Source organism: Pleurodeles waltl, chromosome 7 (assembly GCF_031143425.1).
Source record: "Pleurodeles waltl isolate 20211129_DDA chromosome 7, aPleWal1.hap1.20221129, whole genome shotgun sequence".
NCBI classification, from domain to species: Eukaryota; Metazoa; Chordata; class Amphibia; order Caudata; family Salamandridae; genus Pleurodeles; species Pleurodeles waltl.
Window position 1 is genome coordinate 1,407,097,424 of NC_090446.1, and position 27,022 is coordinate 1,407,124,445.

Below are 27,022 nucleotides of genomic sequence, written 5' to 3' on the forward strand. Positions count from 1 at the left end.
GGTCTGAGCTATGTTTACAGAGTTACTAATGTGGGGTGCACACCCAGTGCTGCAGGCCCACTAGTAGCATTTGATTTACAGACCCTGGGCCCCTACAGTGTACTGTACTAGGGACTTATTAGTAAATCAGATATGCCAATCATGGAAAGCCAATTACACATACATTTTACATAGGAGCACTTGCACTTTAGCACTGGTTAGCAGTGGAAAAGTGCCAAGAATAACAAAAATAGCAAAACAGAGTTCAGCACACATCAACAACCTGGGAAACGGAGGCAAAAAGATAGGGGAGACCACACCAATGATGCCAAGTCTAACAGAGATGTAATGTCAGAACCCTTCAAACCTAATTTCAGTACCCGCTGATCACGGACCATACAACTCCATCCTCAAATACACAGGATACCCTAAAATGCATGCTCCACAATTATGGCTCGGCGTCCAAACATGCTTTTTAGAAGGGGGTCTCTAGTTGGCAGTGGTTTGCACCCTGTCCAAGTAGGGACCCTTACTCTAGTCAGATAAGGGAGTCACAAACCTAAGATAACTTCTGCCCACCCCCTTGGTAGATTGTCACAGGCATTGGGGTTTATCTCAGTGGCAATGTGTAAAGTATTTGTGTATACACACACACACACACACACTAACACAATGAAAACACCACGGACTCCACTCTAATTTAGAAAAATAGCCAATATTTATCTGAGTGAAACAAGACCAAAATGACAAAAAATGCAACATACACAAGCAAAGATATGAATTTTCAAAGATTAAATGTTAATAAAGCACTTAGAAACACAATAGCTGCAACTGGGGCTATCACAATGTCTTGATGGAGTTGTTTCCAACAGTCTGACGCCACTGGTGAGGGACTGCGAGCCGATCACAGAGTTGCACAGACCCCAGGTACAGTACCATGTAAAACAATGATGAAACAAAAAGTTGCACAGAGTCAGGGAGGTGAGGCGTTGCTAGAACCGGTGAGGCATTGGTTCCTTACTGCCATGAGGATGGAAGGCATTGGTTCCTTACTGCTAGGCAAGGGAGGTGAGCTGTGGGTTCCTTACAGTTGCCTGTGAGGTGATATGGCATTGGTTGCCAGGTGGAGGTTCCTTACGACAAGGCGGGCCGATGAATCCAGCAGGTCAAGACGCGAGGCGCCGACTTTGAAGTGCCACAATCACACAGGTCACAGGTGCTGTGGCGGAGTCGCTCTGGACTTACACTGTGGTGGGACTTCGGACGTGCTGCAGCAGGGTAGGGCTTGTGTTGCAGGTCGCAGTCACTGCACTCAGTGGGGTCCATAGCTCCGGTGCAGGCAGCAGCATGGAGTCGGATAGCAGCACCAGTCCCGAAGTTGTTCTGGAGTCGATTTGCTTGTATCTTCCTTGGTACACCAGAACTCACTTCCCAGGGCCCAGGATCAGGATTTGGCGCCACTTGTCAAGTCAGGGCTCTCTGCAGGAGGGGAGAGCCCAGGTGCAGGTAGGTGAATTCTTTGATGTCCCTGAGACTTCTTAGCAGGAGGGAAGCTCAGTTCAAGCCCTTGGAGAACCTTTGGAAGCAGGATGTAGAAAGCAAAGTCCAATTCTTTCACTCACACGACAGAAGCACAGGCCAGCACAACAAAGTAACAGGCAGAGCAGAAGTCCATCCGACATCATCTAGCTCTTCTTCCTGGCAGAATGTCCTCCCTCCAGAAGGATTCTAACCATGTGGTGTCAAAGGTCCAGTACTTATACCCATTTCTGTCTTTGAAGTAGACAAACTTCAAAGAGAGGTTGTTGTAGTGCACAAGACCCTGCCCTTCCCTGCCCTGGTCCCACACCTACTCCAGGGGGCTGGAGACTGCTTTGTGTGAGGATAGGCGCAGTTCTATTCAGATGTGTCAGCTCCTCCCACCACTGTAGCTCAGGAAGACCTTTAAGCCTGGCGATGGGCCATCAGGACATGCAGGGCATACCTCAGCTCCCTTTGTGTGACTGCATAGAGTAAATGTACAGCAACACAACTGTCAATCTGACCTAGACCTGTATTCAGCAGACAGGCAGAAGTGCAGAATGGTTTAACAAGAAAATGCCCACTTTCTCCTAGTGGCATTTTCAAACTTATAATTAAAAAAACAACTTCAGCAAAAGATGTATTTTTTAAATTGTGCGTTCAGAGACCTCAAACTCCAAATCTATATCTGCTCCCAGTGGAAAATTACACTTAAAAGATATTTCAAGGCAATCCTCATGTTACCCTATGGGAGAAACAGGCCTTGCCATAGTGAAATAGTATTTCACTATCATAACATGTAAACACACATGTCCTACCTTTTAAATACACTGTACACTGCCCATGGGGCTGCCTTTAGCCTTCCGTAGGGGGTGACTGACATGTAGCAAAAGGAAAAGTTTGAGCCTGGCAAGTGGGTGCACTTTCCAGGTCGAAATGGCAGTTTAAAACTTTACACACAGGCACTGCAGTGGCAAGTCTGAGACATGTTTACAGGGCTCATCATGTGGGTGGCACAATCAGTACTGCAGTCCCTCTAGTAGCATTTGATTTACAAGTACAACCTTACTAGTAAATCAAATGTGCTCATCATGGAAAAACCAATCACCAATACAATTTAGACAGAGAGCATATGCGCTTTAGCACTGGTTAGCAGTGTTAAAGTGCCCAGATTCCTAAATCCAACAAAAACAGGTCAGGAACAAATAGGAGGAAGAAGGCAACACATTTGGGGATAAACACTCAAAAAGGACCAGGTCCAACAATGCTACAGGCTTTACTAAATCAATGTTACCATTTGAACTAGGCGTAATATTCCTGAATGAAACATGGCTACATCACTCCTCTTCCCCCTTAATGCACATCTTAGCATTCCATACATTTTCCATTATGTGATTAGACAAAGTTAGCATCTGGGAGGTGGTATAGCGATCATCTACCATAACTTCCTAAACATTGCCTGCTTTACAGTAGATAGCCTACTCAGCTGTGAATACATGGTAGCCATAATCTTCACAGCTGGGAGATCACTCACCAAAGTACACTTCCTCTTCCACCTGCCAGATAAATAGTGAGCTGTTTTAGAACAACTAATGGAAACCATCACAGTACACTTCCTCTCACACTTTAACACCATCTTTCTAGGAGACTTCAACCTCCACTGCAACAATGATGATGATACACTTGCCCCTACGCTTTAAAATTTCCGTGTGGACAATAATCTTGTGCAAGACTGTACAGGCCCAACCCAAAAAAGGGGGCAATGCTAGATCTCATTTTGTCATTATTCCCAAAGAAGGAGCACTGAGGTCGAACCCATCCTCCCACTCAACTGGTTAGACCACACCTCAATTATATTCTACCTTATGGTGCACAGATAAAACACTAAAAGCCAAAGGATCAAATCCAAACACTCGCTAAGAGACATTAAAAGCATGAACACAAATTAACTATCTTCTCTTTGCCGGAGGTACCTCTCATCCACAAGTGAGATGCAGGCTGTATAAGAGCTACATTCTCACTACAATCAGACCATGATCGACATGGATAAGTAGCATCACTACGGCTCAAAAGGCACAAGAACAAATACTCCCTTTGGTACAACCAAAATGTAAATGAGGAAAGGAGGGACTCAGACTTGCAGAGGGAACCGCCCTTTCTACTAATAAGTCTACTCTGGGAGATCAGAAACTCCTACAACAAACTAATATTTAATGACAGAGCCTTATTCTTAAGACTAAAGCTCGATAACGCCATAAATCTGCTATGTAAACTCTTCAAAATCATCAAGCAGCAGTCTCACCCCAGCTGGCATGCCATGATCATGAACACCCCAGAAAACTAAAAGAAGTTGTCACCATTTTTTGAACAAAAATCCAATAAATAGAAGTAAAGATTTTAAATTTAAAGAATAAATGTGCAGGTAGTGCTTAAAAGCAATAAGCACCTTTTGGGATATCTTGTCGCACTGGACCGGGAAAAAGTTGAGAGTTCATGTCGCCCGTGATGGAGTGCAGGCCGGCTGTAGGAGGCATGCAGGCCCAGCTTAGCAAAAGTACTTTAATCCTTGTTGCAGTGCGACATGCATCAATCCTCATGCAGTTGGGATATTGCGCCATATTCCTCCACACAACTGCAGTAATGCGTTGGTTCCAAGTGAGATGCAGAAGTTCCGAGTGCGGGGTTTCTGAATGCGATGCGCCAGGTTAATCCATGCTGGAGGGGAGATGCGTTGATCTTCTCTACCTAGTGTAGGTGGTGCATTGGTTGTGAAGTGACGGCTTTAGAGCTGATGTAACGGTTCAGAGTATGAAGCCCCTGTTTGTTCCCTGCAGCAGCAGTGATGCATCGATCCCAATCTCGCAACAGGCGGCATGTCAGTTATGATCAGCACAACCACATTGATGCGCAGGTTCTGGCAGATGCAGCACTTTATACTCACTTCCAAGTGCACTGGACTGGGTTGGAACCACTTGGCAGAGCAGGACTTTCAGCAACCAAAGTCCGGGTGCTGTTTACAGATGGAAGGGAAGTCTTTGATGCGTCTGAGACTTTAGTAAAGGAGACAACCCACCAACCTCTTGGAGCCCCTTCAGTTCTGAGGATGTAGAGATGCAGGTCCAGTCCTTCTCACTCCCAGGCAGAGATGGCAGCAGGCAGCAGGGCAGGCACAGCAGAGCATGAGTCCAGCAAAGTCAACCAGAGTCCATCAGAGCGACAGTCCCTTCAGTAACACAGCAGTCTTTATTCCTAGCAAAATGTGTCTGCATTCGGCTTGGGGTGCAGCCGCAATCTGTGGCGGCCGGGCATGCCGTGCCCCTGCTGTACTTTATTTTTCTCGAGGCCCCAAATTGGGCATGGGGCCTCGGCGAGTTGTGGGCGCGGCACGCCCTCACTATTTTCCTGGACACTTCCCCCCACACCTCTCACTTACCTCATGAGTCTATCCTTTTTTCCTTCCTTCTTTTCTTTTTCTTCCTTTTCTCCTGTATTTATGCACTTCTCCAGCTGCTGTGTTCTTTCTTCTTCCCAGCATGCCTTCTTTCTCCGTGCATGCCTTAGGAACCTTTTTCAACATGGTGTCTTTTCTCTATATGTTCCTATGTTTTGTTCCCAATCCAATATGGTGACTTTCTACTTCCTGTTGGTAATTTCCTGTTTGTTGGGTATATAAGGTGAGTGATTCTTGTTCTCCTTGCGCTGCAACACTTCCTATGGTGGTGATCTTCGCTCTTGCTACTTTTTTCGCCAGTTCTATTTTTCCTCGCCTGTTCCAGCGTTTTTCAATATTATTTTCCTGTTGGAAAGACTTACCTTTTTGCTTCTTTTTTGTTCCAGGGAGTTCCTGCTTAGAGGTTTTTCCCTTTTGTTTTTTTTTTCCTCTGGGAGTCCTTCTGGAGGGCACGGACTGCTTTGGCGTTCCTCCATCTGCAGCACCATGGCTACCTGAAAGGGCCGCCTCTACCTGGGTCAAGGCAGAATCTGCAAAAATCAAGATCTATCTGCAGTTCCAGTGGGCCCCAGACATAAACGACGAGTAGCCCGTGACAGAAGATACTCAGGTCCACACGTCCAGTTCTTATACCCAGTGGTGTCTTTGAAGTGGGGTGGATTTTAAATAGATGCCTTTGAAGTACACAGAGTCCCTGCCATTTCATGGCTCCAGACTCACTACAGTGGCTTTGCAGCCCTTTGTGTGGGATCAGAACACATTGCATTCAGGTGTGGCAGCTCCTCCCTCCCATCCTGCCCAGGATGGGCTATCAGCATTTTGATGGTTGAAGAGTCATACCTAAGCTCCCTTTGTGTGTGGCTGTCTGGAGGGAGTGCACAAGAACCCAGCTGTAACCCACCTAGACGTGCATTCTGAGACAGGCAGAATACACTAGATGATTTAAAGTAAGAAAATGCCAACTTCTAAAAGTGGAGTTTTTAGAATTACAATTTAAAAACCAACTTAACCGCAAGTTGTGATTTTAATCTCTTCCTAATTGGAAATCACACTTATAAAATGTAATAAGGCTATTCCACTGTTAAACTATGGAAGAGATAAGCCGAGTAGTAGTGAAAAACTAATTTAAAAGTGTTTCACTACCTGGACATGTAAAACTTAAAAGTTACATGTCCAACTTATTAAATACACTGCACCCTGCTCTTGGAGTTGTCCAGGACCTACCTTAGGGTGACATATATATTAAAAAGGAAGGTATTGGCCTTGCAAGAGGGTTGACTTGAGAGGTCGATATGGCAGTTTAAAACTGCACACACAGGCTCTGCAATGGCAGGCCCGAGTCATATTTAAAGGGCTACTGAAGTGGGTGGCACAATCAGTGGTGCAGGCCCACCAGTAGCATTTATTTTACAGTCCCTGGGTACAGGTAGTGCACTTTACTAGGGATTAAGAGTAAATTAAAGATGCCAATTGTGGATAAGCTGTTGGTACCAGGTTCTAATCAGAGAGCACAAGTACTTTAGCACTGTGTAGCAGTGTTAAAGTTCACAGAGTCCTAAAGGCAGCAAAAACGAGGTCAGCAAAACAGGAGGTCAGAAGGCAAAAAGTTAGGGGAAAACCACCAAGGATGGCAGGTCTAACACTAGTGATTTTTGGGCTATCTCCCTGATTACAAGTTGTTGATTGTACTATGTTATGCAACTTTTTATTGTTTAGCACTCCGATATCCTTGGATCATGTAAGTGAAATGTGGCTGAAATATATCTTATGAGCATTTCCATTCCTTTCCATATTACTTCGTACCTCTTAAACGTAGGTTCAATCCACTAAAGACATTGGTAGATATTAGTCATGGATTAAAAGATAGAGGGGAATGGAGAAGTGTCTTCAAAAATACAACATTTGAAGAAACGTTATCTGTACAATCTGTTGAATGCACACACATTGTCTGACAAACCAAACTAGAAAACACATTTTGGGTAACATGCATCCTGTGTTTCTCAGACTTGCTGGGCAAACAGGAGTGGAAGCCTCATATGCAACATTCTAAAGGCTTCCATACTACCAAAACCTGATCCATGTTTACCAAATTCAACGTCAAGTGAACGGCCACTGTCCCACGTGGCTGTGGGTGGTCCTCCTTCAACACAAGGCACACTTTTAAATAGTCATACACTGTACCATAAAATACAGGTCATGATATACACCAATCGCATCCTGTGTTCAACAGACTGTTCTGGTAAACACAGACTGTTGGTGTAAGCAGCAGAGACATGTTTTCTAGACTTGTCCAAGAAGACAAGTCACTGTTACCTATGAGACTAGTCACTGATGAAGCCGGACACAGACCAAGATGTGTCTGGATTTCTTATGTTGCTGTTGAGAAGCTATGTCATCTGGCAGATTGGCCTGAACAGTTCGTTTACGGCAGTGCTAGAAATAATTTGCACAGTAATCGAACATTTGATGAAATGGATTGCAGCTACGGTGATTACCACAGGTGAAGGTGAATTTGAGCTATCTATGCAATCCTTTTTTGTGCTATGTTTTGAATTATTTAATGATTTCCTGACAGTTGTAGAATCACTTATTTCTAATAGTTTGTGGAAAATACCAGTTGTGGTTGCTAACTCATACTGGTGCAACACCTTTAATTGCATAAATTGGGTTATTTTCTTATATGTTCAGATTAAGTTACAGGGTTCAAAGTACTTAAAATGTAAGCAATTTTAACCACTGAAAAGTCACATCCAGAGATATCTGCACCTAATGGGTAGCTCTGAGTTAGCATCTTCAGGTGCAGGGTGAAATGTAGACTTTGTAGTGAGGGGAGAGCTGGCTCCTCAAATAGCATATTTGAGAAGTTTATTGTGCTGGATTTAGAGTGATTTTAGCCCCATTGTTATTTAGTTATAAAACGGGGTGCAGCGCAGCCCGGGTGGTGAACGATCTAATGTGAATCATTTCCCTAGAGGAGACTGGTGTGCCTGTGAAGTTTTGCTTAGGGCAGCAGAAAATCTAGGGCTGATCATGGGGGAAAATTGACAACAGTTAATCTACAGAACAGTAACAGTGTTAGATACAAATTACAGAGAAGAATATATTCTCCTCATTGACCAGAGATAAGAAGGGAACTCAAACATCCATGCACTCAGACTGAAGGGGTAAACATAAACGTCCTATGATTGTTATTCTTTCTAAGTAAATTGAGTGGGGAAAGTTCACACACTAAAAAAAACACATGTGCATACATGGGAGCTGTTTTGTAAACTCCCTGAGCCTTGAAGAAGTGTTTTCTTCGCCCAAGTCACAACAACCTTTTTTTCTTATGAGTGCCACAGCTTCCTGATCATCTTCTAGTGTGTATGAAGTAGGCAGAGATGAAATAGGTGATGACTTGCTCACAGGACATGTGTTTGTCACTTTGTCTGCGTAATCTTAACCAAAGTGCACAGCTCTCTCTCCATCTCCCGGCTGGAGACTCCCCTGCCTGGGTTGTTTTCTCCTGACTGCTATCACAACAGATTTCCTTGTGGTGTTGACCAGTAAATATGTGTGTGGAGCTTAGTTATTTTAACTTGACACCTACCCAAATTAGGGGACGAATCTCTTTGTGGTGGTTTGGGATTTAGTAAGTTTACCCTTACACGTGCATAAGAGAACGGGCAAGAGATGGAGAACGCTTGTGTTTGAAGGCTCAGAGTGAAATATTGCCAAATATGATGACCTCTGTTTTTTTCTATGAGAAGCAGACTGTAACGTATTGAATCAGGTTTGAGATAGCAGCATAGAGAAAATCAAACCCCATCAAGCAGTCATTGTTTCCAAAATTGTCTCAAACTCTACTGTACAGTTCAAACTCGACATAGTGCCACAATATTTTCCAGAAAGATAAACTAAACAGTCTGAGCACCCAATGACGTTGCTGCACTCTGTTGGGTAGACTTGGAAAGAAGACTCTAGCCAGGGGATCTACAAGGTGGCCTACAAGTCATGATTTACACAAAGGGCACACAAAATACAAAATACAATTACTTCCTTACCTGTAGCTTCCACCATTCCCTCCAGGATCACCACTATCTCAAACTCTTCCTTCCCAAGTTGATCCTTTGAAATTTCCCAGAAGGGGCTCTGAGCATTGAACTCATGGCAGATGATGAGGGGAGAGACCAGGAAAAGCCGATCATCACCTGTGTCGAACCCAACATTGATGTCCGTCTGGTTGAGTGGGATGAACTCCCCCTCTTTGGTCTGCTTGGATTTAATCAGCTTAGCTCGGATTGAAGCCTCCACAATGTGGGAGTTTCTCAGATCCCCCACTCTGAACATCAGGCATAGCTTCCCGTCTCTCACTGAGATGACTGCCATATTAGAGAACATGAGGGTTTCTGCGCGCTTTTTTGGCTGAGAGATCTTGACAAACATGCATCCTACCATGAAGGCATTGACAATAGAACCCAATATGGCCTGGACAAGCAACAACACAATTCCCTCTGGACACTTGTCTGTAATGACACGATACCCATAACCAATGGTGGTTTCAGTCTCAATGGAGAACAGAAAGGCAGATACAAATCCATTGAGCTTGTCAACACAAGGCGTCCAGGTATCATCATCAGTGTGTTCCAGATCACCACGGATGTACGCAATCAGCCACCATATAAATCCAAAGAAGATCCAAGTTGTGGTGTAGACCATGGTGAAAACCAGTAGGTTGAATCTCCACTTTAGGTCCACGAGAGTAGTGAAGATATCTGTGAAGTATCTGTAAGTTTCTCGGACATTACCATGATGGACATTGCACTTCCCATCTTTTTCTACATAGCGCTGTCGACGTCGGTTTTCTGGCTCCGCCCTCACAATTGTCCTGTTTGTTGAAACCACAGGACCATCACGGACCTGTTTATGCATTTTGTTTATTCGGTTCTCCACGTCCTGATGCATGGGTTTGCAGTTGCTCATCTTCATTTTAGGGCTCAGGGAAGGATTTTATTCCCCCCAACCTGCCGGAAAGAGGAAAGTATTAGCATGTATCCTCTAGTGCAGTGATACTCAAAGTACGGCCCGGGGGCCGCATGCGGCCCTCTCGACCTTGACATGTGGCCCCCTGGTACACAGCAGCACTCTGCTGCTGTTTACACTAATAGATGCTAACAATAAAAAAAGATGTTAAAGAAACATGCATGCATTTATTTAAAGCATTATTAGTGTTAAAAAAAAGAAGGTAACTCTTAAGTCCTGCATCATTTAACTTTAGGAGCACCTTCATTTTAAAGTAATCTTGCAGCAAAGTGCAAACATATGATAAAGTCTCAAAATTGAAACAATGTATTTAATTAACATGCAGAACCTTTTCACTTCAGTACATCAGATTATATCAGCGGATTGAGAAGTATTACCTTAAAAGTGATAGTTTTCAAACATGAAGTTAGAAACATCAATTCTTCCCCCTACCCTGACAATGCCAACAGTGAAATGTGCCAAGTAGGTTGTTATGTGCACCCTTTGGGTGACCTGGGTTCCTATTATACAAATAAAACATTATAGTTTTTTTAAATCAAACATAGGAGAAGGTTTTGTACAGCGGACATCATGAAGTCATGTATTTTTTAGGTCCTGTTTATGTGATAATGAAGGGAAGAGCAATAAAACTATTGCCTAGAATCCCACAATTTGGTAAAGTGGGGAAGCCGGGATTAATCCAAGGTTTTCTGGTTTCACATTGTGCAATTCATCAACAACATGTATATTCTTTGTTTCATCTACACCCACCTTATAACCAATGCCCCCCAGTGCCCCCACCCCAACCTCTCCCCACTGACATCAATGCGGCCCTCGGACACATAACAGACCACATCTTTTGGCCCCTGGGAAAATGTTTGTGAGTACCCATGCTCTAGTGGATGGTAATAGGACTCAGGTACTATGACATGAAGTAAATAGCTAAATAGTAAAGAATCTAATTCATGAAGGGGGAGGAATTTACTCAGGATTAAAGTTCTTCAAGTCAGCTACACTGAAATCTTCAAAATTAATTGGTTACAAGCAAGCATTCATAATACCTAATATTAATTCCTTCTCTAGAAAATAGATTGAAATGCATAAATCAATTTAAGTAAATGAAGCAATTCCGAAGGCTATTGCTCAATTTAATGTGTAGATTATAAAACAATAGTGTGTTTAGTAATGTCAATGCCATCCTCAGCCACCATTGATTACAGCCTTGGTTCTAATTTGAAAAGGGCACCATCTATTATTGCTTCCATACTGTAGTAGCAATATGTATGTTGTTCATTCTTTACAAACTGTAGAATTTCCCATTCCCTACTAGACACTGATTGTCTAATGTAATGTATTATTCACTGCTGGCATACTCATGTAGCATAGATCTGGTGGTAATTTTAAACTCATCTTTGGGCTTATATGGCAATTTGAGAGTTTAATTTGTTACCACAAGAAGGGTCCAGAGTCCACTGGTGGCCAAAGTGGCCTTACTAGGATCCTGGGGCAGTAGGTCTGCCATCAATCAGCCATAGAGCATCAGAGAGGGCTGGTCCTCCACAATCAAGTTCAACAGCAGTTGCTGTTGCTTTAGTCTGACCGCACAAGTTAAAGCTAAAAGGCTTGCTCTGAAGGTTTTTTTCCGTATGTGTAAGTGCATTTATGATGCAGGTTTGAAGCTATTAAAAGTGAGAACGCAGGCTTCTAGCACTGGTTTTCAAAAGAAGAATTCTATATTTATAATCTGGCAACGAGAGTCACTGAAACATTTTATTGAGGATTTCGGAAACTTCAACAACTTTGTACAAGTCCTTAGGCACCAAGACGATGACTTGCACAATGTTCTTTTTTATCTCAAGATGTATGGTCTCTATCCAGGCTTCGAAACCACAACTCTCTCTAACAAAACACAACGTTTTTATTCAGACCCTTTTTTAAACCAATGACCAATGTCCCATTCCAATTCGATGAGGAAATCTTCTGAGGTAAAGGAAAATAAAGTCGACATATTGTGCCCGATAAACGAAAATCGTGCTGTATGTAGACAAACTGACTGCGTGCATAAAATACAAATATTGATTCATAATCCAGAGCTATCGCCTTTTATGTATGCAGAAGCAGCCCCTCCTTGTATCTAGTTAATTCACTACAGCTAGGAGTTGCCCACCTCTAGGTGTTAATGGGCCCCTGGAAACAGGTTCCCATTTTATAATGTTCTGACCCTGTATGGTAACAAATAGAAGAATGGGGGCACACTCTCTCAGAGACGTGTCTCAGCCTAAGTCAACCTGAACCTTTAACCTCATTGGCGTGTTTGTGTACCATGTGTGTCCTCTCACAGATAGTGCCTCCAATCTGCTTGCTACACCCAAACATATTCCATTTATGTGTACATGGTATGCTAGATTGGTAAAGACATCATATGACTAGAGGATAGTGAACTTTCTATCAAATTGCTTAATGTAGCGCAGACTCCGCTTGCGATTAGAGAAGACGGGCTCAAGTTTGTTCTCAAATTTGTTCACCTGGTGTTTTCTTTATTTCTATTGTGGTCGTGGGTTTGCTAGGCAACGTACGGTTTGCAATCTTTTTTGCAGCATAAGCCTTAGAGCATTAAATTCTTTTAAAAACGGCGAGCTTCACAAACATGCAGCGGGCGCATGCAGCAGTGCACTGGCGGTACACCAATGGTGTCAAAGACAACCCCGCTTGCACCTGTCTGCACCTTTGCTGCGCCTACTGCAAGAACTATTCGCTCCTATAACCAATTTCTGGAACTTCTACTGTGGAATCCCTTTTGCCCAACCCTATAATTAATTTCTGGAACTTCTACTGTGGAATCACTTTTGCCCTACCCTTCTCAGGCTAAGTATGGTTTTTTTCTCACTAAACAAACAAAAGTATACAAAAAAAGTGATGGATAGAATGCTTGCATTAATCTCAGCCAAAGGTAATTACTCGGGCAACAGCCAGTAAATCGTTATTTTGCACACTGTGCCACCTCAGTTTAGACCCAACTATATGTAAATCAGTCTTGACCCTGCTCCAGTGGGAACAGATTCAAGTATTCCATCCATCACCTTATCGTTGTTGCAGTTGACTCCCTAAGTGCGATGGAAATGCTCAGACATTGGTCTCGTGGTCACTGTGCCACTGATATCATGCTACACCTGGCTGATGAGCCCTAATTAGGGCGAGACCGGTCGGAAGCTGCTTGTATTCCGATTCATGGAGGAAATGACTTGACATTTCGTGCTGGACTGTTCCCACTGGAGCAGGGTCAAGACTGAGTTGCCTATGCCTTGGTCCTAACTGTAGTGTCACGATGGGTAATAGATGATGGCTTGGGATGCTACCCCAAGTGATTGCCAGTAGCTGATATTAATTCAAGCATTCCATCCATCACCTTGTAGTTGTTGCAGTTGACACCAAGATGAAGAGGCATCACACTCGCCTTCGAAGTTGCGCCTGGTCATCTGCAACATGCCATCATCAACTCTTCCAAAAAACATATCCTCTGAACAAAAGATCATTTTAAACTAATTCCCAATCTCCAACCTCACTTTTCTGAGTAAAGTCATAGCAACGGAAATGAAAAGACAAGATAAGAGTAAGTTGAGATAAATTGGCTCCTCCATGACCACTAGTTTAGATTTAGGCTTTCTGTGGACAATGACCAGTCCTACCCAACGTGAGGACCTCTTCATTTCCATGGACAAATACCAGAAACAGCTCTTACACTCCTTGGCCTTTCTGAAACCTAGAACATTGTTGAATCCAGCCCTCTCTTCGATTTATATTTCTGCTTCCATCCACAGCCAAAAGGTTCGGATGGGTCGTCCTTTCATCCAGTGCCCTGTGGTGTTGAACCAGAATTATCCACTTCACTTTTGGATAAATAACTTTCCAGATAATAAATACATCATCTTGTGCATCCGACCATGTACTTCAATGGATGAAGTCAAGCACCCTTTGCATGAACAGAGCAGTTACATGACATATATATCACTGCTGAACTTTGCTCAGGTCATTCTCTTATTATTCCAATTTAACATTAGCCACAAGCTAAATTTACATCGCAAAACATAGATTGTACATTGACCATGGAAGAAATGTACACTGAAGATTTTCACTGAGGCTTTCATTCTGCTCCCCCCCCTGCCCCCCTCCCACACACACACACACTTCAGAGATTTAGTATTTGAAATAATGCTTCTGGATGACAACAGGGCCAGATTTTATTTTCCCAGACATCAGTCTCATCCTCAGGGCAAAATCTAAAGGTTCTCAATGGTTCCATTCCATGCTACATGAACTAAAAATTAGAAGTCAGACAAAATGGACACAGTTGGTGTTCCCAAAAACTTACTGATTAAGTAAAAAGATGTAAGTAAGTTTTTACTTACTGATTAAGTAAAAACTTACTGATTAAGTAAAAGATGCTCAATAAAAGCAAGTTACTTCTCTAGAAATAGCCATTTTTCAAGGTCCTTAAATTCTACTTTTCAACACACACTACATTAACATATAACATGTGTCTTCAACCATTCGATCGCAAGCTACCAGTAGCTTGGAGTAGCTTGCAGACACTTTCAGAGTAGCTCGCAGCCTTTGGTGCATTTTTAAATAAGCGCAGAGTCACATTTTCCTTTTAAAAATAGTGAGGCTGTGTTTAGTTTACATTTTTATCATCAGGCTACAGATAACATGGCCTGATAGTGAGCAGTCCTCAGTCAAATGTATGACTCATGCTGGGGCACAGAGATGGAGAACTGAAGGACTGAGGTATTTAACTCTTAAATAAAAGTCTGTGTCAACTCAATATTGGAGTGTGAAAACAAAATTATGTTTGTGAATGCTCTAAAGTAGGAGAAATGTAAAATAAAAAAGTTACCTTAAAGATTAAGTTAACTCTTCATTATAATTTTCATTTATTAAATGGGACAAATATAAAATGAAGAAAGGTATTTCTGTGAAACATTAAGGGCCTGATTTAGATCTTGGTGGGCAAGTTACTCCGTCACAACAGTGACAGATATTCCGTCCCAACAGTGATGGATATTCTGTCCATCGTAATATAAATCCTATTGGATATAATGGGATTTATATTTTGGTGGATGGGCTATCCGTCACAGTTGTGACAGAGTAACTTTTCCGCCAAGAGCTAAATTAGTCCCTAAGTCTTAATTTTTTTTAATCAGTTTTCAATTAAGCCAGTTACGGATTAATGTTTTATGAAGCATGTTTCTTCACTTTAAATTCCTCCCATGTAAACAAATGGTTGTCTGTTATAAATATGGCACTGTGTTTACAGGTCACTGGTAGCAAATGTTTGCTGTTTGTAAATGTGACATTTGGAAATTGGAGAACATTTAAATGCTGACCTTTTTGGAATGCATATGAACATAAAGTTAACTCTTCAGTTTAATTTTGTCCAAATTAAAAGCATTCAGAAACTTAATTTCATAGTGTTGCCTTTACATACAGCAGGCATCTTGTTCCCGTTGGCTGGTAGAGACAGTGCCATATTCATATCTGAAAAATACAGCCATTATTTTAAAGGGGAGAAATTTAAAGTGCAGAAAAATGTTCTGTATTATGAACATTTATGCAAAACATTCTTCTGCATTTTTAAATTCTCCCATTTAAAAAATGATTGTATGTTTGTTTATACATGTAATGGTGGCACATATGGCAAAAGGTATGTCCTGTGTCACAAGTACATACAACACAGGCTCTCAGTCACTCATACACATGTATCCTATTCATACCCTCACATTTTCATACATCCCCAAAGACCAAGCTCTCACTGACACACATTGCAGCCCAGTCATAGTGCCCCTAGTCAAAGTATTTTATTCAAACCATTGTATCTGGCTCTGTGGATATTAGGCTTAAAGTCAATGAAGCTGGGCATGTGGGTATCTAGTGACAATGCATGAGTTGCTTAGCCTTCAGTAGCTCTGTTTTTCACTGATCAAAGGTAGCTCTCACTACAAAAATGGTTGGAGACCCCTAACATAAACGAAAAGGACTTTTGTCACAAATTCACAGACATCACTGCTTCTACCCCTTCAAAACCCCACTTTCATGCCTTGTGTAACAACTTGGCCAACTATTTCACTGCCAAAATCCTAGAAATACGAGACTCCTAACTGGGCAATTCTCCTGATAATACAAATACATATAATCACATTACTGCCTCCCCATACACACTGCCCAACTTCAAACCTACTGCTTCTGAAACCCTACTTTAAGCCTGATCAAATCTGTATGTACCATAGTGTGAGTCCACATTAACATTACATTGAAGCATCACTGGACATACACACACATAATAGGTGAAATGGTCAACCTTTCACCAGCTTCTGGAACTGTACCAGTTGACATAAAACAAGGCATAGTAAAGTAACTGGTTAGGAAGTCTCATAAAGCATCATATGGACTACCACAGCCTTTCTAACTATAGACCCATCATTTTACTTCCAGCAGTCTGTACGTTCTTAGAAAGCTCTGTAGCTCTCAACTTTTCTATCTAGGATGATGCACACATCAGATTCAGCCCAATACGAAGTACAGAGTTAGTTAGGATTGCAGCCTTTGATTTTCTACGGATGGCAATAAATTCAAATAATATTAGCACCTTCATTTTGTTAGACCTGTGAACTATGTTCCACCGTCGATCACACAATGCCATTTTCTCAACTCGCTGCCAGCTGATTTGCTGGCACTGAACAGGTTATCATCCTTCTTGAATGGCATAACTCAGAAGGTGGTCATGGCACTTTACTGATTCCCCCTCAAGTGATAAACACCAAAGTTCATCACTGCCCTGTTTATTTTATAACTATGTACAATCATGTCCAGCCTAATTTGGAAATTTAGATTTATTTTCTATACATGTGCAGGTGACACACAACATATTATTTTGCCTAAATAGGCAATTTCCAACCCCCAGGCCTTGAAACAGTGCCTTTGCAAATACAAGTTTGAATGGACAGGAAATTGCTAAAAATTATCCTTGACTAAATGAAAGTTCTTTTAGTCAAAGCCTCCCCCACTCTACGGTCCGCCAATATCTGGCCAGAGAGCTCTGGTTTCTTTGCACTGCTCAACAGCACTGCCAAATGCCTAAGCATCAAAGTTGATCATAAGTTTAGGATGGATGCCCAAGTATCCTGTCATCTCCACATGTAACTATCATGTGTGGAAGGTGACATCCCTTATCAGCTCGAGACCTGACTACTGAAATGCCCAGCACCTAGGTCTAAAGACCTCCACCACTTACAATCGATTCACGATCAAGCAGCCAGACTGACATCTGTGCACCATGCTACAACTACAGCAACACCACTGCTCTCCCCCTTCACTGGCTTCCTGTGCATGCCAATATTTGCTTCAAAGTTCTATGCATAGTACATATATGTCTTAGCGGAATGGCCCTTTGAGAAAAATGGTTACTAGTTGATTAGTGTGTGCCTTGGTCAAGCAGCAACCACAATCTTTGTCAGGGTAATGCACAAGCAAACCCCAAATTAACCTGTGCTCAAACCCCTGGTAGCTTGTCACAGAGCAGTCAGGCCTAACTTAGTGACAATGTGCAAAGTATTTGTACAACATTTCAAACAGTAAAACGATGAAAACACCCCACAAAAAGACCCCACACCAGGTTAGAAAAATAGAACAAATGTGATAAATAATACAAGACCAAAACAACAAAAATCCAATCAGTTGAACTGGGGTTATACATTTTTAAAGAATACAGTTCAGAATAGATTCTAAAAGCACAAAGCGCCAACCACGGCTATCTGGCTGCGATAGACTGGTTCAAAGTCAAAAGTTCAACTCGACCCGATGAAGTGCTAGTTGGATAGAGTCCCAGATTAGTACTGCTGAGGGTTTACCTTCAAGTTTTGTGCCAATAGTCCCATTTGCACTGAAAAGGGTAGTGGACTGCAAGGGAAGAGTAGGGGGGGCTGCTGGTGTGGCTCAATGAGCAGGTCGGGCATCACGGAGGAGCGGGCTTGAGGTTAACATTGGCCATCCCCCCGCAGGCTGTCAGTGCTTGCTGTGTGAAGAGATGAGCTGGCGGCAAGAGATGATTTTTAGTGCAAGCCACACGTTCTTGGTGCGAACGGGCCTGTTCATAGTCGCAAAAAGCCCAAAAGCTTGATTTAAGAGCCTGTGAGCCACACCTAGTGCCCAGGACCAGAGAGGCGCCACTTGGGGGTCAGGAACTCACTGAAGCTGGGTCCCATAGATGGTTGGGGAGCATTCTGTGCCCCTAAGGCACAGATCTAATGATAGGAGACTAGTCCTTGGAGTCACTCTGGGGTCTTGGGTTCATGATGAAGTTGCAGGTCCAGTTCTTCCCCAGGCAAGAGGGCAGCAGGCCAGCAGAGTGGCAGTCATTGTATCAGAACAGCACTTATTTTTCCTGGTACAGCATTAACAGGTCCAAAAGTGTACTGAAAAGTTGGTGTCTCAGGTTTGTCTTTTATATACAATTCTTCCTTTGAATTGGCGAGAAGTTTCTAGAGACATGCCTTTAAAGTGCTTATATGCCCTGCTTTCACTGCCCTGGCTGTAGACTAACTACAGGGGGTATGCAGCCCTTTGTGTGGAAGCAGGACTCAACTGTAAGTGGGGCTGAGCCCAGCTTCTCCCATCCATCCTTCCAGGGATGGTCCAACGAGTCATACCTAAGCTTCCCATTGTGTGTGGCCATCTAGGAGAAATACACAAAGCCCAAATTTCAGCTACACCCAGTCATGTGACCCGGAGACGGGCTGCAGGCACCAAATGACTAAGGCAAGAAAATGCCAACTTACTAAAAGTGGCATTTTCAAAACTGTAATTTATAATAAGATTTCACTGTAAGTTAGGATTCTACATTCCAAATCCTGAGACAGGAATCAGACCCTAACAAACATGATCTGGTTATCTATTCCCATTTGGAAATTACACTTATAAAATATAATAAGGGAATTCCAAAGTTATTCTATAGGAGAGGTAGCCTTGCAGTGGTGACAAACGAATATAAGAGTTTTTTCACCATCAGGACAAGCAAAACTTAAAAGAGCACATCCAACTTTTTAAATATGCTTCTGGGATGTCCAGGGCCTACCCTAGGGGGGACATATGTATTAAAAAGGAAGATTTGGGCCTGCAAAAGGTTTATTTTGTCAGGTCTAAATGGCACTTTAAAACTGAACACACAGGCTGTAATGGCCGGCCTGAGACATATTTAAAGGGATTTTGAAGAGGATGGCACAACCAGTGCTACAGACCCACTAGTAGCATTTGATTTACAAGCCCTGGGCACATGTAGTGCCCCTTTACTAGGAAATTATAATTAAATTAAATATGCCAACTGGGTATAAGTCAATTCTACCATCTTTAGAGGAGAGAGCACTTTAGCACTGGTTAGCAGTGGTAACGTGCCCGAGTCCTAAGGCAACAGAGGCCTAAGGCCAACAAAAATGAATTCAGCAATAATTGGAAGAGTTAAGGCAAAATATTTGGTGATGACCGTGCAGAAAGGGCCAAGTCCCACAGGCCCCTTCTTTCAGTACTACAGAAAAATTAGTACATATGTACCCTTCTGACCTCTACATTCTTCCCACCTTCGTCTATCGAGAGTACCCACATTTTCCAAACCATCCTTTGGTGAAAGAACCTTCTTGGTCATAAAACCCCTGCTATGGAACACTCTACCACCCCATCTCAAAACTATCACATGACTTTGCTTGTTTAAGGATTCTTAAGGTTCTGTTTTTCACAGAAAACTCTGAAAATATAATTTCTTTCCTGAGCCGTCTCCCACACATAGCACCAAGAGACCTTTGGACATTTGTGTGCTTTACAAATTCCAAATAACAACTTAACAAAGCTTAGATTCTTCTAATTGGGGGATCCCACCACATTCCTCTGTCTTTTCCGCCTACCCCTGGGTCTGTGAACACTCCATCAGCCTCCCAAAAAGAGGAAACACTTAACTGTTTTTCATCTCTCAAATCAAGGGAGTAATCAAAGGAATCAATTTCACCCTCTGCATGACTTGATAAATACTTCTACATTTCAAATCGATCACTAGTTAGAGCTGACCAGAGCCCTCATTATGGTACTTCTGCAACATCAACTACACGGGCCTCCCTGACAATTTTTGTGTCTACAAAAGTTACAGTACCAGGCAGTCAATCAATATCCTCAAACAATATTCAGCCCACTCTGAAAGTTCTCTGCTGTTTTCTGATAGAAAACAGGATAAAATGCAAGGTGCCCTGGACAGTCTACAAGCCTACTGGCACAGAAATCTGAACTCTGGCCCAGATTTATTAAGATTGTGCGTTGGTGTTGCATCACTTTTGTGGTGCAGCCCTTATGCAAAATCCATTTTGACATTTAGCAAGCCACACAAAGTTGATTTACGTAGCTTTGTGTGCGTTAATAAATATAAACTACGCAGCGCATAGTGCTGCCATGCATTACTTTGCATCAGATAGGCATTCCCGTGCATCCACCCTTGTATTTTGATGCACTCCCAGATTTACAAAGACTTGTAAACCTGGGTTTGCGCCAAAATTGTTTATCAACCCAACAGAGGCGTATCTTTAGTTCTCATTGTTACTTTCTCTTTCATATATGTGCTGCCTACTTCAGCAATCGGTGAAAGAGAAATTTGCCTCTAGTAATTGTTTTTGTGCAGGAAGATAGTCCTTCCTGCACAAAAGTATTCCTGCCCGTAACACAGACACCTTTACGTGGTGCATTAGTGCTAGGCAGTCTCATGTGATCCCCAGTCACTTCCGAATTGGGGAACTCATAGACATCTGAACTGTCCCGATACTTCTATCTTACAACAATACATTGTCACTTTTGAACAATCTGAAGTAACCAAAAGTTAACATGTTGCATTTAGTATGGCATTGTGTTTGTTTGTTTTGTTTTTCGTGGTATCATATATTGGTTGCATATTTCGTTCTGTCAGTTTCTTTGTTTTACCTTCTACGTTGTTCTGATTTTTTTGTGTTGCCTTGGTGTATCATGTTGTTTCAGTATGCTGTATTGTGGTTGGTTGTCACGGCAATTTTCTCGGTACTGTGTTTTCTTACGTGGCTGTTGTGATTAATTGTGTCCTATTATGTTATGTTTTGTTGTGTTGTTTTGTTGTGCAATTACTGTGTGTTGCTTCCTTACGTGGCTCCTTTATAAACTTTAACAAGTGCTGCTACATTTCTAGCCAAAAACAGCATATTCCATTACAGTATAAGTGAAAAACAACCATATGACCGTGGCAGAGGTGGTAGCATACTGCTATTCCAGCTCTTCAACTATTTAAGACAGACCATAAGCATGGGATAAACTATGTTTTAAAATAGCACTTCATGTGATGGCCTTATGTAATCCGGACCGGGTCCCACGAGCCTAATGTAAGGAACGCCATATGGAGAAGCACAGACAGCTGCCCAGCCAAGTAAGACATATACTTTACCTAGGGCCACTAGAATGATGCAGCAGGAGAGGGCCAAATTAGTTGGCAGGGTTGAGGAAATTATGCGGCAAGAAAAATGATGTGGCATAGAGCGGCAGCATTTGTTATAGTATTACTCAATTATTTTGTCTTTTTTAAGCCTGGTAACACTGTCTGGGCATTGGTTGCACCTCATCCGTACCATTTCAATACCCAAGTATTGCAATAAGCAACAAAAAGTTGACAAGTCTAGCTTTACAAAGGCTCTTGCACTGCGGGGCAACACGTCGCTACGTTTTTACTAACTTTTGAACTGTTTGAGCTAGAAACAGTTTTTGGTTAAAATCTGCAGATTATGTGGCAGGTTATGGAGTATGTGGCACATGCGTCGATTCTATAACTATGCGAAAACCGCCGCGGCCGTACAACCGCATAATTCCAGTGTCCCTGCCTTTACTGTCACTTTTTGATTAACGTATAGGGGCACATTTTTGTAGATTCGGAGTGAACACATGTTAATGGTTATTCTGCTAGCTGACAGGCAGAGGGCAGCAGAGATGCAGCAAAGATGCAATTGTTGCCGGGCAATCACTGAAGTTTATTCCTCAAACAGCCTAAATCCCGAAGGAATCCGACCTTTCTGAAGATTAGTCTTTGCTGAGTTAATTAATTCACAGGGTGACTAGAGCCTGGAACTCTATTCGTAACACTATCGGTACTTGCTTTAGGCAGGGTGTGAATCGGCTGTTGTTCCTTCGGTGAATAGCCCGTCTTGAAATCCTGGATCCATTACAATGGTGTCTGACATTTTCTGTAAAATACGTAGATTTTACCTTTTCAGACCGACATGGGTAAAGTGGGGCGCTATGATTTCGCATAAGGGACAGAATTAGCAAGCGTGTTCAAGAAAGAACGGAGCAGATGAGCATATCAGGCGAAGGAGGATTGGTGAACTACTCCATTTACGAGGGGCAACGCGGCACATTGGGGTGCGCTTGGGGCAGCACCGGGAAAATGGAGCTGGGATGTAGGAGGGGGGCTCTTCCGGTAAGACATTGAACCCAGAGCAGAGGCGTAACCAAACTTAATGCATCCCCCGCCCCCCGTTCGCAAAGTACCTACCCCCTGGACCCAGTCAGGGACCTGTATAGCGTGTACTGTGCTGAGGGACCCCCTTGGAGCTCGGCCCCCACCCGCCCTGCGGGGGCATTTGTTACGCCACTGACCCAGAGATTACAATGCAGCAAGGCGTTTACGCGTAAACCTATTTTTTTGATGAGATAGTAGTAAGGTGCTTGGTGGACAGTTCGTGGTAGAAAGGGGGTTCTCTCTATTGGAAGTGTGGACGAGGGCAGTGGCATAACGAAACTAGAGTCCCCCCCCCCTTTGCAAAGTACATTGCAGTCCCCCTCTACCCTAGACCCAGTCAAGGGCCTGCCGCCTGTTCAGAGTATACTGTGCCAAAAGGGCATTTTGGAGCTCGCCGCCCCATCCCCGTCACCGCGGGGGCCTTTGTTACGTCACTGTGAGTTGATGCGAACCGGTCGCTACATAATGCTGGAAGCGAGGTCTGTGCCCGGGTTCTGTCCGTGGCTGCGGGTGCTGGCTTTCATTTCTGGATCTCATATTTTTCAACATAAGACTGACCCGGGTACAAGAGAGAGAAAGTCAGAAAAAGAAGAAGAGAGAGACAGGAAACCAACAGCTCGCATACAAGGGAGGAGCACGGAACGTGAGGTGAAGCAGGACGTGCAGGGCGGTGGGACTGTACCTCGAGGTTCAGCAGTCCTAGCACCGGACACCGGCAGCCTGCTCCCTAGACTCTTCGAGCCCCTCCGCCAGTAGTTTGATGTCATGTTCAAGGCTCCCGACTCTCTCGCAAGATTACAAGAACACAACTCTGATTATGCTGAAAAGATGCAATGTTTTTTGTTGTTACGTTGGTGAAAAAACACGTAATCTACATGCTATACAATACATCCCCTGAACATGGCGGGATGGCTACTATTTTATTTAATACTTGGAGAACTGGATATGTATTTATGGAATAGTTAACATGTTGATGGCCAGTAGATGGCAGTAGAAAATACAATACAGGATTTGGTGAGTGTTCCCACGTAAATGTGACTGCAGACCATTCCATGATACAAAGTGTATCCAGTGTTGTAACTTAAATGTCACTAGTGGACTACAGCATATGTTGTCCCACCACTAGAGTGACAGTGCTAAACATGTAAATGTAAATTAGCACTTGTATAGCACACTACTCACCCGTTAGGGTCTCAAGGCACTGTACTCATACCGCTATGGAACCCCTCCTGGCTTTTCCCTGTGAGGCACCCACTCCTGAGCACCCCCTAGGGTGAAGCCAGGCATCCAAGCCTGTTGGGGCCGTTGTGGAGATTAAGCAAGCTATTCCCCAGAGTTGCACCCATGAATTAGATTAGGCACCGAGGCGAGAATTATCTGGTCAAGGGGAATTGAGCCCAAGACCTGCCGAAGCGGGACTTGAACCCTGGTCTTGAGCCAGATCTCTGCTTCAGGGTCTGCCACTCTAACCATTGAGCCACACTTCTCCACATGACTACAGGCCTCCCACCAGTAACCTGGCTGTGCAGGTTTAAACTACAAATTCACCTGTCAAAATAACCCCTTTTTGACAGGCCCGAAATCCTACTTTTAAATACAAATGTGTCACCCCTAAGTAGACTTTACTACCCAATAAGGATGGGTGGGTGCATGGTATTTAGAAGTAGGATATGTAAATGGTTAAGGTAAAACACGTCCTTACACGTCCTTACAGTGACATGACCCAAAAAGCTATTTTCACTCTAGAAGAGTAGCTGTTCCATAGGAAGGCACCGGGAGTTACTATTAAAACGAAATTGGGCTATTTTCCCTGGGAACCAGATAAAAAGTGAATTCTTAGAATTTTAAAATATTTATTACAAATCCAATTCACTTGTAAAGTCGGATAGAGATTTTACAAAAGGTTATTAAACCTGTCAGCCTTAGGGTGCTCTTCCCCTAAACATTTTGCCTTACTCCTCCTGTTTTCCTTAATGTGTTGGCCTTAGGATTCTGCACACTTTCCCACTGCAAACCAGTGCTACAGTACTTGTGCTTTCTCCTTTAAACATAATAAAATTGGCTTACACCCAATTGGCACATTTAATTAAACTATAAATCCCAAGTAAGTGGCACTGCCTTTACCCAGGGCCTGTAAATTAATTACTACTAGTGGGCCTGCAGCACTTATTGTGCCACCCACTTATGTAGTCTTGTGGAACATGTCTCAGGCCTGCCTCTTCAGCCTGGGTGCACAATTTTAAACTTCCATTTTGACTTGACAATATAAACATTTTGCCAGGCTTAAACCTTCCTTTTTAATACAAATAAGTCACCTGTGGGTAGGCCCTAAAGAGCCCATAAGATAGGGTCAGGCGTCATTAAAAAGTGGGACATATACTTTTAATTTTACATATCCTGGTAGTGAAAAACTATTTCATTTTTCACTACTGCAAGGCCTCCCTCTCTCATTGGAAAACATTGGGTTATCTTATTGCAATTAATAAGCAATCATTTTAAGTTGGGAGCAGGTAGGGAATATGTAGATTGTAATTTATAACCTTCTTTAATGGTAAACTTGGCTTTAGGTCAAAAATTCTGAAAATGCCACTTTTAGAAAGTACAGAAACAACAAGTGTGAAAACCTGAATGAAACAGTAATTAAGTGAAAACACAACACAAGACAACCCCCAAACCAGTTTAAAAAAAGAGTAAATTTTAATAAACTGATACCAGTATGCCAAAAATCCAATAAGTAGGGGATACCTTGCCAAGGATGTCAGGACTAACACCATCTAACCCAACAGTTTCGTCAAGGCTTCGTTCAGACACCGGAGACGTTGGGGCCCTTCGCTCGGTGCTAGTCCTGTGTCTCCTTTCACTGAAGGCTGTCGGCATTGGAAGGTGACTCTTTGACACCGGGACTAACCTGGACCTAGTATCTGACCTGTGCTCCACTGCGGTTGGCCTCAAACCATACTTTTGTCCCAGTCTAGAATGACCAGTTGCTCGTGGTTGATGCTTTGCACTTTGTGGTGCTATTTTTAATAACAACTTAAACAACTCATATTTCTGGTTCCCTTATTAGATTTTTGCCAATTTGGTGTCATTTTTGCGTTGTTGACTTTTTAACCATTTTTGGTATTTCTAAATGCTGTACACATTTTCATAAGTTAAGCCTGTCTGCTCTGTTCCATAGATAACAGGGGTTCAGCTCAGGTTTAAATTACTGAAACCTTTACTGGACCTAAAAAGAACAGTGTGGCTACTAGGCACCCCAACTAATCCACTTTCTCTCAATACGCCTTTCACATCCTTTCCAGCATATATCAAGCCTTTGGCACGCAGTTTATTGTTTATTTGGATTAAAACTACCAAGGCTGGACTAGGAAAGAAAATAGGCCTGGGCACCAAAATAAAAGTGCCCCTGTTAGTGAATTTGAAAGCAAAAAAAAAAAATTGTCCCATGTTTGCAAATTAGGGCCGTTTTGAACTTGTAAAGGCATGCAGTATACGTTTTCTAGAAAGTATGAAAGACTGCATGGATTTGGCCTTGCTGCAGACAATGTTTGCTTCATTAAAAAAAGGGCCAGCAGACCATTAAACATGCCCAAAAACAGACAAAAATACATTCCACACACTGACCATTCGGAACAGCCTGTTGGGCACTGCCTAATTGCTCTATAGCTAGTTAAGAAGTGAGGTCCTGCCTCTATAAAGTGGGGAAAGGATCTAGGCCATTTAGAAAAGCCTATAGAAAAAAGAGTGTCTCTCCCGCTACCAGTGGGAGAGGCTCCCTTTTCTGTATATGTGATTGTCCTATGGGCCAGTCTAGCTCTCATACTGCCACCTATGGTCTACTTTTTCAACTACATTATTAGATTTGACTGTTTGCTTATAATATCAGCAAGTTATTTTTCCCTATCAATCCTCACTTTCTCTTTTTATATCGCTCTTTGCCTTGCACCTCCATTAATTGGTAACCATTTAGCATATTATAACCATAGCTATTCTATGTTTCCTCTCTCCTTCCTGGTTACTTTTATTCACATGCACATTGCAATTTTGAATGTTTGGAGGGAGAACTCCAATGTAACTACATGTGCTTTTCTTTCATCCCCAATCCCCGTGCGCCATACCTTTCACTTCTCTGCACATTAGCTCTTTAAAGAAAAATCCTTTCCATTTACTGCTCCCAATTGTTTTCCTCCCGCTATATTTTCATTTTCTTCACTTCTGTTCCCGCTCCATGCTCCTCTATGGGTTTCACTCGACTGCACAGCCCTGCTTTAACTTTTATCTGCCCGCACACCATGGGTTTATTTAACGAAGTTACTTCCAACTTACTGCTCCCTACAGTTTTTTCACCATCCACACTTTTGTCATTTCATTAGCTTCTCTTTTGATTCGACACGTGCTCCTCCGAAACTTTTATTCGCCCACGCATCCTTGTTTTAATTCAACGAACTGCTTCCCACTCACTGCTTCCAATTACTTATTGACATGCAAACCTCCACTGTATTTTCATT

General features: G+C 42.7%; 1 protein-coding gene across 2 annotated transcripts in view; it reads right to left on the minus strand.

Annotated features, from left to right (window-relative positions):
* Positions 1-27,022, minus strand: part of LOC138246419 (G protein-activated inward rectifier potassium channel 4-like) — a 311,193-nt gene that overhangs the window by 61,745 nt on the left and 222,426 nt on the right. For both annotated transcript variants that reach the window (XM_069201024.1, XM_069201023.1), the window contains one exon: positions 8,995-9,954. In XM_069201024.1, coding sequence (XP_069057125.1) covers positions 8,995-9,919 — 925 coding nt within the window. In that variant the 5' untranslated portion in view covers positions 9,920-9,954. The remainder of the gene's footprint in view (positions 1-8,994; positions 9,955-27,022) is intronic.